This window comes from Chrysochloris asiatica, unplaced genomic scaffold (genome assembly GCF_000296735.1).
Source record: "Chrysochloris asiatica unplaced genomic scaffold, ChrAsi1.0 scaffold00064, whole genome shotgun sequence".
Classification (NCBI taxonomy): Eukaryota; Metazoa; Chordata; class Mammalia; order Afrosoricida; family Chrysochloridae; genus Chrysochloris; species Chrysochloris asiatica.
In genome coordinates, this window is record NW_006408582.1 from 5,463,974 (window position 1) to 5,479,530 (window position 15,557).

General features: G+C 38.4%; 1 protein-coding gene across 2 annotated transcripts in view; it reads left to right on the forward strand.

The window, feature by feature from the left end:
• Nucleotides 1-364: 364 nt before the first annotated feature.
• The window catches only part of INTS9 (integrator complex subunit 9), a 117,494-nt gene continuing 102,301 nt past the window's right edge, over nt 365-15,557 (forward strand). For both annotated transcript variants that reach the window (XM_006864340.1, XM_006864341.1), the window contains exon 1: nt 365-486. In XM_006864340.1, coding sequence (XP_006864402.1) covers nt 422-486 — 65 coding nt within the window. In that variant the 5' untranslated portion in view covers nt 365-421. The remainder of the gene's footprint in view (nt 487-15,557) is intronic.

A 15,557-nucleotide genomic window follows, 5' to 3' on the forward strand; every position in this document is an offset into this window, starting at 1 on the left:
GTTCCCTTTAAGTTTTAGTCTTGAAGGGGAGTTTCTTAGACTTTTTTAAAAATAACTTTCTATTGTGAATTGAGTGAAGGTTTACTGAGCAGATCATAGGTTTTGTATTCAACAAATCATATACATTACATTGATTCCAATCCCTTCCATGTACCAACATTTAACAGTATTTAACTCTATGATCTTAGACATTTGAGATATTTTGAACTTTTAGAGGAAGTGGTACCCTGAACAATAAAAGGGAGGAGCCATAGAAAGTTAGCACAATGTTCTTATGAAAGAAGATTACCAGTTTTACTAAATTACCTTACATTTTTTCTGTAATTATTTGACTTTTTTTTTTTTTTTTTTTTTTCAGTATTGCCTGTCTGGGCACCCAACTTTACCATGCAATGTACTCAAATTCAAATCAACTACCATTATGCTGGACTGTGGACTAGACATGACTTCCACCCTCAATTTCCTTCCTTTGCCACTTGTTCAAAGGTATGTACTGATGCATCCCAGGACAAAATAAACTTTAATTTGCTGAAAATGATACCCATTAATATAAAGATTACTAGTACCTTATGTGTTGTCATAGTATACTTTGTTCCCTTAAAAATGTTCTTTATCAAAATAATTTCCTTTGGCTGAGTTGATGGAAAGTGTTCTATTGATTTATTGATTGACTTCTTTATTATAACTTATTCTGAGCTTCTATAAAGTGTTCCTGCAACTGCTTAGTATAATTGAGGTCATGTATATTTCATCTTTCTTGCCAATTCCTCTAAGAGCTGATAAATGGTCAACAGATGAACCCAAGAATTGAATTTTAGAATCATGTAACTGCTTTTGCAGAGATTTGACATCATAGAGTCTGACAATTCTTTTTGATAGTTATCTTTGCATTATCTTTGTAGTAGTCTAGTTTAGATAGCATAGACATACATGTAGCTAAAGTCCATGACTTTGCATAGACAGATTACCCTAGACCTATAATCAGCACTGTTTGCTCTTATTAAATATTATGAAATCAGTTCCCCAGCTTCCTGCTATGTAGAAGCTGCAGTTTATAAGAGGAGTGGTTAACTTTTAGAAGGAAACTCATAGTAACAAAATGTGATATCACATTCAAAAGTAGATCGTAGGAAAATTATCTAAACCAGATTTAAGAGCTCAAAAGCATAGCAAGCTGGATAAACTATCTAATGTAGCCAAGCCACTCCTGAAGATAGCACTTTATGCAATGATTATTCATAATGATAATCCTGTGGACCATCTTGAGAAATTATTAAAATCAACCATTGATTTCCCTGCGATGAGGAAGGTTATAAGGTGATAGAGAAAAGGTCAGAGATCATTCCAGATTACATTTTATGCAAAGCTGATGATATTAAATTCAAACCTAGTACTTAAACATTTTTCATTTGCACATATTATATAAAAAAGTAAAAATAATAACTTTACCATCATTCAAGAACTGTAGAATCACAAACATTGGAAAAAAATTCTAATTAAAATAACATACTGTTATTGACTTCTTCCTCTCGAAGATTAGAATATTCCTTCACTTGATACTTGTTAAGAGTCTATACTATGCTGAACCAGGGTATTCAAACATTCACAAGGCAACTTTCCTTCCCTCATGGGAAGGGCATTACACAATTGAAAATCTGATTATACTTGTGATAAGAATAAAACTATATACTTGATATAATTATTGTTGTTGTTGTTGTTATGTGCCGTGGAGTCCGTTCCAACTCATAGCGACACTGTACATAGCGAATCTTTACAGAGCAGAAAGCCTCATCTTTCTCCCGTGGAACAGCTGGTAGTTTCGAACTGCTGACCTTGTGGTTCACAGCCTTATTCATAGCCACTATGTTTAGAAAGTAAAATACAAGATACTGTGAGAGTAGTCAAAAGAGGCCTAACTTGCTCTGTGGAATTATGGATTTTCTAGGTGTTCAAAATATGAATTGGATAGACAATCCCAGCTACATCTTTTTGTTTCCTGTTCATTCTTTGCCTGTTTTCTGTATTCTTACAGACATGCCTCAGTACTGGAATCTACTTCCACTCTCTTCCATTTGATATGTTTTACTCTCAGAGGGAAGTCTTTTCACCTGCATATCTCAGGTTGTTAATGAGTCTTCCTTTAATCCTGATGCCACATTCTTTTCATATAATTGGGCTTCTCCCCTTATTTGCTCAACATGCAGATTGAATAAGTATGGTGAAAGAATACACACCTGGCACACACCTTTTCTGATTGTAAACAATTGACTTCTTTTTTATAACTTAGTCTGAATTTCTATAAAGTGTTCCTGCAACTGCTTTGTTTAATTGAGGTCGTATATATTTCATCTTTCTTGCCAGTTCCTCTGAGAGCTGAGAAATGGTCAACAGATGGTCGGTCAACAACCCTTGTTGTATTTGAATGACTGGTTCTTGGTCTATGTATAGGTTCTTAATTATGCTCACCTCATGAGCACTATTGTTGTTATGTGCCGTGGTGTAGGTTCGGACTCATAGTGACCCTGTACAGGGTTTCCGAGGTTGTAAATCTTTACGGGAGCAGAAAGCCTTAGCTTTCTCCTGCGGAACATCTGGTAGTTTCAAACTGCTGACCCTGCGGTTCGCAGCCCAATTCGTAACCACTATGCTACCAGAGCTCCTTCATGAGCACAATTAAGTGTTCTTAAATACTCATTCTCTACAGTGCTGTCCATGGATCTGTTATCCATGGCTTGTCATGATCCACACGGTCAAATACCTCTGCATAGTCAATACAGCACAGGTATTGTTTTTCTAGTGTTCTCTGCTTTCAACCAAGATCCATTTGATGTCAGTAATGATGTCCCTCATTCCACGTCATCATCTGAATCCAGCTTGAACCTCTGGCAGTTCCGTATCAATGTACTGTTGCAGCCTTTTTTTAAATTTATCTTTAGCAAAATTTTACTTGCATGTGAAATTAATGATGTTGGGTCACCTCTCATTGGAATGGGCACAGATATGGTTCCAATCAGTTGGCCTAGTAGCTAGCTGTCTTCCAAATTTCTTAGAATAGGTGAGTGAGTGTCTTTGGTGCTGCATCAGTTTGTTGTGAGATTTCAGTTGGTATACCATCAATTCTTGGAGTCTAGTTCTTTGTGTGTGTCTTCAATGCACCTTAGACTTCTTCCTTTGGTACCATTGCTCTTGTTCATTTGTTATCTCTTGAAATGGTTGGATATCAACCTTTTATTTTTGGTACAGTGACTGTATTCCTTCCATCTTCTTTTGATGCTTTCTGTGTCACTTAATATTTTGCCCACAGAATTCATTACTATTGTAATCCTTCACTATTGAATGTCCAGGCTTGAATTTTTTCCTTCAGCTTGAGAAATGCTGAGCCTTTTGGTTTTCTGACTCCAGGTTGTATATTTCATTATTAGTATTCTTTGTTTTTTCGAGTTGCCCTGTGAAATTTTCTGTTCAGCTCTCTCTTACTTCATCATCTCTTCCATTTGCTTTAGCTTTTCTATGCTGAAGAGCAAGTTTCAGAGTCTCTTCTGACATCCATTTTGGTCTTTTCCTTCTTTTTTGCCTTCTTAATGACCTTTTGCTTTCTTCCTGGTTGATGTTCTTGATGTCATCTCACAACTCTTCTGGTTTTCGGTCATTACTGTCTAATACATCAAATCTGTTCTTGAGATGTTCTCTAAATTTGAGTGGGATATGTTCAAAGTCATATTTAGGCTCTCCTAAATCAATGGGCTCAAGCGTGGCAACAATTGTGAGGTTAGCCCAGGACCGGACAGTATTTCACTCTGTTGTATATAGAGTCACTATGAGTCGGTACCGACTCGATGGCACCTAAAACCAGCAACAACAACTTGTTTTTATTCCTCAGATTCCGCCTGAACTTGCATACAAGCAATTGTGATGGTTTGTACCACAGTCTCTCCTTGACCCTGTTTTGGCTGATGATATGGAGCTTTTCTACCATTTCTTTCTACATTTGTAGTCAATTTGATTTCTATGTATTTCAAATGTGAGACCCACGTACATAATTCTTTTTCTATGTTGTTTAAAAAGGCATTTGCAAAAAAAAAAAAAAAAAGTGATTGAACTTGCAAAATTCTGTTATGCTATATCCGGCTTACTTTTATCAGCAAAGCCATATTTTCCAACTATTGATCTTTCCTCTTTGTTTTCAACTTTTGCATTACAATCACCAGTAATTATTATTACATCTTTAAAAAAAAAAAAGTTTTATTGTGAATTGAGTGAAGGTTGCAGACAACATCATCAGCTTTACCCTCAATAAATCATATGTTTTGCTTCATCTCAATGATTACAATGTCCTCCCTGCAACAACAGTTATCATGCTTACTCCCTGTGGCTTTCCTTTTACTTCTTATTTTTCACAAATCAACAAAGCAAAAATATTTGAAGTACACATGCAAAGCAAAAAATATGTATTCATTTAAATGTCCAAAGGGCACATTTTGCAAACATGCCTTCTGCCCACAGGCACACAGCATTCTCAGTCCATCAGCCTAGAGTCCACAACTGCTTGATCTCTCCATGCCATCGCCTCTGCTACTTTCTCTACTGTCAACTCTGTTCTAGGCAGGATCTCACGTTCCATTCATGTTCTTCCTTCTTGGTGGTCCTGGAGTCCTCTGTTCATGAAATGAAAGCTTACTCCCCCCCGTTTAGTTACACATCTCCTAAGAATTATAGTTGTGACAATCACAATTAATCCTGCTAAAAAACTGGTGGTTAACTTAGTTACACCCTCCTTCCCACTTCCCCTGTATCCCATCTGTTGCTAAGCCCTGTCATATTTACCTTCCAGATGACTAGAATCTAGTCTGTGCTCTTCAGTTCTTCTATAGTCTTGTCATATTTTCTAGATAATAACTACAAAGGTCTTCTAACTGGTTTTTCTGATTCTCTTTCTGCTCTTTCTCTGAATCCAAAGTCATCCTTGAATTTTTGTGTAGCTTATTATTTTGAAAGAACTTCATATTTACAATAAATTTGAAAGAATAGTACATATAGCTCCCTGTTACCCTCTCCTGTTGTTCACATTTCACCAGATTTGCTTTATGTTTCGGCATGTAGCTTTTTTTTTCTGAACCATTTGAGAGTGAGATGCAGAAGTGATGCTCCTGATTTATTGTTGTTGTTTGCCATTGAGTTGATTCTGCCTTCATAGTAAACTTATACTTGAGTGTACTTTTCCTAATGTGAACACTTCTTTTACATAACCAAAAGTACAGTTACCAAAATCAGGAATTGAGCATTGATATTACATCACTATATCTCATCACCTTATTTATAGTGCACCACCTACCGCTATAATGTCATTTGAAAAAAATCTAATGGTTTCTGATCTGGAATCCAATCCAGATCTATCATTGGTATTAGTTATCTTTGGTGGTGATGATGGTAGTGGTGGTAGTAGTGGTGTGCTGGGAAGTCAGTTCTAACTCATAACCACCCTGCGTGGAGATTCCAAGGCTGTAAATCTTTAAGGGAGCAGAAAACCTCATCTTTCTCTCAGGATGGAACTGCTAGTAGTTTCAAACTGCTGCCCTTGAAGATAGCAGCCTGACTTGTAACCACTACACTCCCAGAGCTTTAGTCTCCTTTAATCTGGAATTTTTCCTCCATCTGTCTGTCTTTTATGACCCTCACATTTGTAAGAATGCAAGCCAGTTATATTATGCCCCTCAATTTTCATCAAGTCAGTCCCAATTCATGGCAATCCCAAATGTGTCAGAGGAGAATTGCATTCCATAGTGTTTTCAGTGGTTGATTTTTCAGGACTAGATCTCCAGGCCTTTCTTCCAGGTCATCTCTGAGTGGACTCCAAGATCTCCTTCCTCATGATTGTTGTTGTTGGGTGCCATCGAGTCAGTACCAGCTCATCATGATCTTAGGGACAACCAGATGAAACGCTGCTTGGTCCTGGGCCAACCTCACAATCATTGCTACACTTGAGTCCACTGCTGCTGCCACTGTGCCAGTCCATCTTTTTTGGGGTTCTTCCTCTTTTTTGCTGATCTTCCACTTTACCAGGCATGGTGTCCTTCTCCAGGGACAGGTCCATCCTGATAACATGTCAAAAGTATGAGCAACAAAGTCTGGCCATTTTGGCTTCTAACGAGCATTCTAGCTGTATTTCTTCCAACACAGATTTGTTTGTTCTTTTGGCAGTCTGTGGTATTTTTAATATCCTCTAACACCTGGTGTGGCTCTGTGGGCTAATGTGCTCTACTGCAAAGTTGGTTTGAACCACAAGGTTGGTGGTTCAAGCTCACCACCTGCTCCTTAGAAACCCTGCACAGGATCACTATGGGTCAGAACCAACTCAATGAGAGTTAACAACAACGAACACCATAACTCAAATGCATCAGTTCTTCTATGGTCTTCTTTTTTCATTGTCCAACTTTCACATGGCTTGAGTCAGGCATGCCTTAGTCCTCAAATTGGCATCTTGCTCTTGAACACCTTAAAGAGATCTTGTGCACCAGATTCGTGTAATGCGGTCTATGTCATTTGATTTATTGACTGCTGCTTCCATAAGTGTGGCTGCTCCTTGGAAACCCTATACAGGGTCACTATGGGTCGGAACGGACTCGACGGCACTTAACAACAACAATCACCAGTTGCTCCTTGGAAACCCTATACAGGGTCACTATGGGGCGAAATTTACTCGATGGCACTTAACAACAACAACAATCATAAATCATGCTTTATTGACTATTCAAAGGCTTTTGACTGTGTGGATCGAGACAAGCTATGGACAACACTAAGGAAAAAAGTATTCCGGAGCACTTAATTGTGCTCATGAAGGAAGCTGAACCTAGATCAAGAAGCAGTTAAGTGAACAGAACAAAGGGACACTGAAAGGTTCAAAATCAGGAAAGATGTGTGTGAGGGTTGTATTCTTTCACCATGCTGATTCAATCTGTATACTGAGCAAATAAACCAGATTATCTGATGAAGAACGTGGCATCAGGATTGGAGGAAGACTCATTAGCAGCCTGCAATATGCAGATGATACAACCTTGCTTACTGAAAACCAAGAGGACTTGAAATACTTACTAATGAAGATCAAAGACCACAGCCTTCAGTATGGGTTGTATCTCAATGTAAATAAAACAAAAATCTTCACCATTGGACCAATAAATAACATCAAAGTAAGTGGAGAAAAGATTGAAGTCGTCAAAGACTTAAATTTCCTCGGATCAACCATCAAGACTTATGGAAGCTGTTGTTGTTAATTACTGAGTCAACCCTGACCTATAGCGACCCTGTATAGGGTTTCCAAGGAGCAGCTGGTGAGCTTAAACCACCAACCTTGCAGTTCAAGCAGCTTTGCAGTCTGGTGCATTAATCACAGCGCCACACCAGGACTTGGTTGGGCTTATTATTTTTGGTTGGACTGTCACACAAATAATGTGTAAATGTAATATCACAAAGTATATAATGTTGATTTTCCCCAGAATTAATGTTTTAGGAATGCATATCTAATCTTATCTTTCACCTGTTAAAAACCTCTCAGTGATTTTTTTACCGCTCTTAGGGTAAACATCCGACTCATAATCTTTTTACAGTAGTTGTTATGCTTACTTCTCTAGTATTTTCTTTGTACTCTTTGTATACTTTCAGACACTCACATCCTGTTAGCTCTTATCTCAGAGCCATCACACATGTTGTTACTTCAACCTGGATGCCTTTTCTCCCTCTTCCCCACCCTCATTCTACTTAACCTATTTAGGAAGAGCTCATCCCCCAGATCAACTTATGACTCCACAATTTCTAAATAGGTGGCAGTCTGTTTGTATTGGTTGGGCCTGGGGACTAAGTCTATGGGACTCTTCTTTTGTTTTGTTTTGTTTTTAATGTTTTATTGTGAATTATGTGATAGTTTACATGGGAGAACATTAACTTTACATTCATCCTATTGTATATGTTTCATTGCCATGATTTCAATTCCCTCCATGCATCATCAACCAACCAAGGGGTATACCCCGCAAGCCTGCCCCCTGGTTGTCAGCACACAGCTCCTCTACCCCTCTGGGTCTACAGTTCCCAGCTGCTCCATCTCTCCATGTCACTGTCTCCATCTCTGGCGTCACTGCTTCTCTGGGTAGGGTCCCGTACTCCCGTACTCCGCTCTTCTCCCTTAATGGTCACAGGGACCACCGCTCCTGGACTACAAAGTCAATCACTCCCCTCCTTTTGCTACAGAACATCTACCTTTACGTTTCCAACCCTCACAGTCAGTCCTGACAGCAATTATTCACTATTGAGCCATAAGAGCCCTATCCCCATCTCCTTTCATCAGCCTCGCCCAAACAGTTTGGATACTACTCAGTGGAGATTCTACCTTCCTCTGCGCCCTCTGGATCTAGACTCCCTCTTGAAAGCTTGCAAGCCAGTCACTGCTTGTCTTTGTAGCTCCCACATTTTGATTAGACAATGTCCAAATTGCCCATCCCTATCTACTCTTTGTATCAAGGGGGTGGGAATGATCCTCATGGTAAAGATTTGTTCCCTTTTTTGAGCTACTGCATCCATAGGTGTAGGTCAAGGTTATCAAATTGTATCACATTACTCTTTTTTTTCCTTTTCTTTCTTCTAGTTGAATTCTGATTATCCAGCCTTTGAAGCCAGATCAAGTGGGTATTATCTGCAAGTGTGGGTGTTGTTATGCATGTACCCTCTCTTCTTATCAACTGGACTCTTCATTGTTCACTCTAGTCCTCTGTGATTATGACTCTGGGCTCAGGAGTCTCCAGGTCTTGCCAAACAGCTGGCCAACCAGGTCTCAACCCGGGTTCACAGGAGTCTATTGAACGTGGTAGGACTTAGCTCGCAGCTTCATTGCTATTTTTACCTCACTTCCCCTTATCAGTGACTAATGTGGTCACCCGTCAGAGCGCATGTCTGCTCATGTATTTCCCTTGAGTCTTAGTCTTGGAAGGGGATTTGCCCTGAGGGGATCGACCACTTGCCTTGATGTCTCCTGGGTGAGCAACTTACTTGTTCTTGTAGTAGTCAGTCGGACTGCCGTTATTGTTTTTTATTTTTGTTGTCAATAGGGGACTCTTCTTAAAGTTTCATTTAAATAACTTTTCCTGACAATGGTGAAAGTAACTGAAGTAAATTAGTATGACTTGTAGTTGTCTGCTTTCTCTATTCATTCCAAATCCTGTCCTTTCACTAGAGTTACCCTTTGATTCTCCTGCTCTCCAGATCTCAGCTGTCTCATCAGATCCTCATAGAAGTCTTTTGGGTGCTGCTTAGACTAGTCCTCATTATGGGACTTCTGTGGTACTTATATTATACTGCTTCATTATTTTTAACGGCTTCTCTACTTATTTGTGTGATTACTTGAGAATACTTTTTTTTTTTTTTTCCTTTTCTTTTTACTTCTGGTTGAGCTCTGATCATCCAGTCACTGAAGCCAGGGTAAGTGGATATTATCTGCAAGTGTGGGTGTTCTTATGCATATGCCCTCTCTTCTTACCAGCTGGACGCTTCACTCTCCACTCTAGTGCTCTGTGGCTACGTCACTGACTCTGGATATGTGATTACTTGATTTGTCTTTCTTTCTTACCTCCTCAAGGGACAGGTATGTTTTGCTAGCTCTCATACCACCAGCCTAGTTGAGTGCTTGACACATAAATAAATAAAGATTCACAAAAGAATTCGTGAAGATGAACGCCTCATTCCCTACAATATCATGCCAAATGATGAAGCTGTTTCCCATTGCCTCTTTCTGGAAAGACCTCTTCCTAACTTATACTCCTTCCTCTTACTGTCATAAGTGCCCTTTCTTTCTCTGTGAATCTGTAGCACCTTAAGCTTACCCGTGTCAGAGCATTTATTTTACTCTATTGATACGGCTCTTAACTAGCTCCCCATCCTAGACTCACACTACTATTAGGCAGGGATTGTTTTTGTTTTTAACAATATCTCAGCAGTTTGCACACTTTGTGCAGGGTAAGCATTTGATGAATATTTTTTAAATGAATCAAGTATACTCGAAGCTTTGTATTTATTTATTTATTTTTATTATAAAAGTAATACATTTCAAAAAAAAAAAAAAAAAAAATACGTTTCAAAGCTGGAAACAGGAAAATATATGAAGAAAAAACTCAGTTACATTTGATCTTGTTCATTCTACCTCTAATTGATAGATTACTTTGAAAATGCCTCAGATTATCTACTTGTTTGTTTACTTATTTTTGAACCATGGACTAATTTACCTATTTAAAAAATAAACACCAAACAGATCTTATATAGTTGGTGTTTTTCTGGAACACAAAAATTTTAAATGATATATATATATTTTAAGGAGCTCTGGTAGCGTAGTGGTTACGAATCGGGCTGCGAACCTTAAGGTCAGCGGTTCGAAACTACCAGCCGCACCGCGGGAGAAAGATGAGGCTTTCTACTCCCGTAAGGATTTACACCCTCGGAAACCCTGTACAGGGTCGCTATGGGTCGGAACCGACTCGATGGCACTTAACAACAACAACATATATATTTTAATTTAAAAAATGATTGTTTAAATAGTAGATTGAAAGATGTGCTCATCTAAAATCATAATTTGAAAAATATTTCCATCTCTAGATTTTATTTAAAATAGATTTTTGTGGAGGGACCTTCTGTCGTCTTGTTTATAAAGTCAACTTTTATAGTCAATAAGAGCAGAATAATAATAATAGCTTCAAGTTTGCTCTTCATGGTTTAGTTATTAACTCAATGGAATTTATGTTCATCAGCAACCGTTTACCACTTGATGACATATTTTTATTGCACTCATCTTTGCCATTATTATTTGGTCATGCTCCCCTTTGATATTTAGTACTATCTACTAAGTATTTCTTAAATCCAAAATAACAATAGGTATTTATTTAATAGAAGGCTTTGATGTTCTAGTGGTTTTCAAGGGTTTAAACCTTAATAACTAAAACTTTTGTATTTAAAAAATTTTCTGGTAAGCAGTAATTTCTAATCATTTGTTGAAGACAACTAAATCAGTCAACTGTATTTTGAAGGCTAATTTGTGAGTCTGATGGAAAACAGACAGAATGCATGTCCTTTGATCTCATTCTCTATGTAAAGGAAAGTGGGATATTTGCAACCATATTTTAAAGAGTTAACATGCATGAATTGAGACACTTCCCACATTGACTTGTCATTACACTTTTATTAGATTGCTTGAGTTTTATATCTGATTTGACAGTAAGTATATTTTTTTAAGAGTAAGATGTCTGAAAAGTAAAGACATATATGTGTCCATGAAATGAAACCCTATACAGGGTCAATGTCAGTTGGAACTAACTTGACAGCACATAACAGCAACAACATAAGCGTATAATTTAAACCAACAAATAAAAGAATGATAATTAACAAATACACACACACATATATATGAGCCTTGGTAGTTTACTGGATTGCAAGCAGGGCTGCTAACCGCAGTAAACAGTTCAAATCTACCAGTCTCTTCGCAGGAGAAACATGATGTTTTTTGCTCCCGTAAAGATTTACAGCTTCAGAAACTCTATCAGGGTCTCTATGACCACCACCATCATAACTAATATAATATAAGTATTAGATAATAATTGAAACAAACCAAATTTATTTTTCCTAGTATTGATTTTTAATCTTGGATATAAAAGTTAAAATTATCACATCTTGATTAGCAAAAGCAATGTATTAATAGTTGGTGAATCTATGATAGCTCATGTACTTTTACAACTATATAGTTTGGAATATGTCAAAATGTAATGTTCTCTGAAATTAGATATGTTTTTATTTTCTTCAGGTTAGAAGATTGACTAATATTTACATATTTATGCTTTTGTTTGACTTACAGATTTTTCACCTAATTACAAAGTCAGAATTTGATAAAATTATTTTGGTAACAAACTAATATTTGGTTTGTGATTATAGAGTCTTTTTTTGTCATTAACTTTTTTTCACAGACTTTAGTTTTGTTGTAAAGTTCTGAAGTCTTTTTACCGTTCAATTTTTACTTCTTCACATACCTCCTTGGTCTTTATGCTTTTTGTAATAATACATTTTTATTCACAGATGGATTTTTTACATTTTCTGCCTCCAATATAATCTGACCCACTAATAATACTCAGGAATCTTTGTGTGGCATTCTGGGTTAATGCACTGGACCACACATTCGATTTGAACCACAAGGTCTTTGGTTTAAACTTAACCAGCCTTTCCTCGGAAACCCTATACAGGGTCACTATGAATCGGAACTGACTCCACAGCATTCAACAACAACAAAATAATACACATAGAAAAGCAAGGTTCTAGTAATTAACAGAATACGAATTGAAGTTTTTCAACAAATTGATTCAACACTGGAAGCAATCACTTCTGTATGCCAGTAAATTTGGAAGACAACTATCTGACCAACTGATTGTAAGAGATTCATATTTGTGCCCATTCCAAAGAAAGGTAATCAAATGGAATGCAAAAATCATTGAGCAATCTCATTAATATCACATGCAAAAAAATTTTTACTGAAGATAATCCAAAGCTGATTGTTGCAGTACATGTACAGGGGGCTGCCAGAAGTGCAAGCTAGATTCAGACAAAGACTTGGAATGAGGGATATCATTGCTGACATCAGATATATCTTAGCCAAAAGCAGACAATACTAGAAAGTTGTTTGCTTGTGGTTTATTAACTATTCGAAGACATTCAACTGAGAGGATCATAACAAACTATGGATAACAGTGCAAAGAATGGATAGTCCAGAACACTTACTTGTGCTCATGAGGAACCTGTACATAGACTTGTTTGTTAAAACAAAATAAGTGGATATTGTTGAATGGTTTGATGTCAGGAAAGGTGTGTGTCAGGGTTTTAGTCTTTCACCTTTTTCAGTCTGTATGCTAAGCAAATAATTTGAGAAACTGGATTATATGAAAAACATGGCATCAGGAATGGAACAAGACTTATTAGCAACCTATAATATATAGATGACACAACCTTGCTTATTACAGTTCGTTAATGAAGCAGATCAATGATGTCTTGAAATACTTAAAGATGAAGATCAAAGACTACAACCGTCAGTATGGATTGCACCTCAATGGAAAGAAATACAAAAAATCCTCACAAATGGACCCATTAATAACATTATGATAAATGGATTGAAGCAGTCAAAGACTTCACTTTACTTGGATCCACAATCAGTGCTCATGGAAGTGGTAGTCAAGAAATCAAATGAAGTTTAGCATTAGGCAAATCAGTTGCAAACCTCTTTAGTGTTCAAGAACAAAGATGTCAGTTTGAGGACTAAGGTCCTCCTGACCCAATCCATGGTATTTTCCATGACCTCATGTGCATGTGGAGTGTGATGGCTCCATAAGATAAATATTAGACTGCAAACCACAGGGTTTATAATTTGAGCCCACGAGCTGCACCACTGGAGAAAGATGAGACTTTCTGTTCTCATGAAGTTTTAAAGCCTCAGAAACCTCATACAGTGTCACTATGAGTTGGAATCAATTCGATGACATTTAATTACAACAAGAGCATTGTTGTTGTTGTTAAGTGCCTTCGAGTCGGAGCCGACCCATAGCGACCCTGTACAGGGTTTCCGAGGGTGTAAATCCTTACGGGAGTAGAAAGCCTCATCTTTCTCCCGCGGAGCGGCTGGTAGTTTCGAACCACTGACCTTAAGGTTCGCAGCCCGATTCGTAACCACTACGCTACCAGAGCATATGTGTGTGAAAGTTGGACAATGAATAAGGAAAACCTTAGAAGAGTCGATGCATTTGAATTATGGTGTTGGAGTGGAATATTGAAAGTACCATGAGTTGTATGAAGCCAGAATGCTCTTTATTTATTTATATTTTTAATGCTTTATTGTGAATTATATGGTAGTTTACATGGGAGGACATTAGCTTTACATTGATCCTGTCGTATATTGTTTCCTTGCCATGGTTACAATCCCTTCCATGCATCATCCATCAACCAAAGGGTATACCCGCCAAGCCTGCCCCCCTGTCATCCGCATACCACCCCTCTCCCTTTCCGGGTCCAAAGTCTCTAGCCACTCCATCTCCCCATGTCATCATCTCTGCCTCCATCCCTGGCATCGCTGCTTCTCTGGGTAGGGTACTGTTTTCCACTCTTCTCCTTTGATGGTCCCAAGGACCTCCGCTCCTAGTCTGCAAGGTTAATCACTCCCCTCCTTTTGCCCCCAAAAGTCTACCTTTACATTTCCAGCCCTTGCAATCATTCCTGATAACAATTATTCGCTATTGTATCACAAGAGACCTATCCGCATCTCCTTTCATCAGCCCTGACTAGGCAGAATGGATACTACTCAGTGGAGACTCTACCTTGCTCCATGACCTCTGGATCTAGGTTCCCTCTTGAAAGCTTGTAAGCCAGTCACTTCTTGCATCTGTAGCCCCCCATTCTGGGTAGCCAATGTCCGAGTTGCCCATCCCTGTCATCTCTGTGTGCAGAGGAGGTGGGAATGAACATTGCTGTGAACATTTGTTCCCTCTTTTGAGCTGCTGCTTCCATAGGTGTATGTCAAGTTCATCAAATTTTATCAGATTATTCTTGTTTCCCTCTTCTGTCTTCTGCTGTTTGAGCTCTGATCATCCAGCCATTGAAGCCAGGTCAAGTGGGTATTATCTACAATTGTGGATGTACTTATGCATATGCCCTCTCTTCTTATTAGCTGGACACTTCACTCTCCACTCTAGTTCTCTGTGGCTATGTCGCTGACTCTGGGTCCAAGTGTCCCCTGGACTTGGCACACTGCTAGTCAACCAGGTCTCCATCCAGGTTCACAGGAGTCTATTGAGCGTTGTAGGGCTTAGCTCGCTGCTTCATTGCTGTTTTTCCCTCACTTCCCCTTATCGGTGATGAATGTGGTCACCAATCAGAGCATGCATTCATTCCCTTTGAGCCTTAGTTTTAGAAGGGGGTTTGCCCTGGCCACTTGTTTGTTCTTATAGTAATCAGTCAGCCTGCCTATATTGTTTTGTATTTTTCCTGTCAGTCTTTCTTTCAGGAAGTATCTTCTGTTCTTCTGGCCACTCCAGCTGGTCTGCTTGTCCTTTCAAGTGGAAGTTTTCCCTCAGAAGATTCTGGATGCTGTTCAAGATTCCACTCATGGTCTTGTGTAATGCAGAGGCTCCATAGGAAGCCTCCTACACTGAGCATGTTGTATCCCCATTTTAGGTATTCCAATCAGTTATAGGCAGAAGATGGACTTAAAAGCTTTCTATGGTGATATTTCTGACTATTCCTTTGTCTCCCTCTCCAGTGTCTACTATATAGTGGTATGCCAGGGGAACCAAGCATCTTAACGTTATTTCCCCCCTTCTCCCCATTCAAACCATGTCTCAATCTCTATCTCAGAGCCCTGTTGTTCCAAGGTTTTGCATACACCATTATTTGCATCTGTCCCACTTCAGCTTCACATTCATCCTATCGTATTTCATTTTATTGCAATGATTAAAATCCCCTCCGTGCATCATCAAATAACCAAAGGATAACCAAAGGAT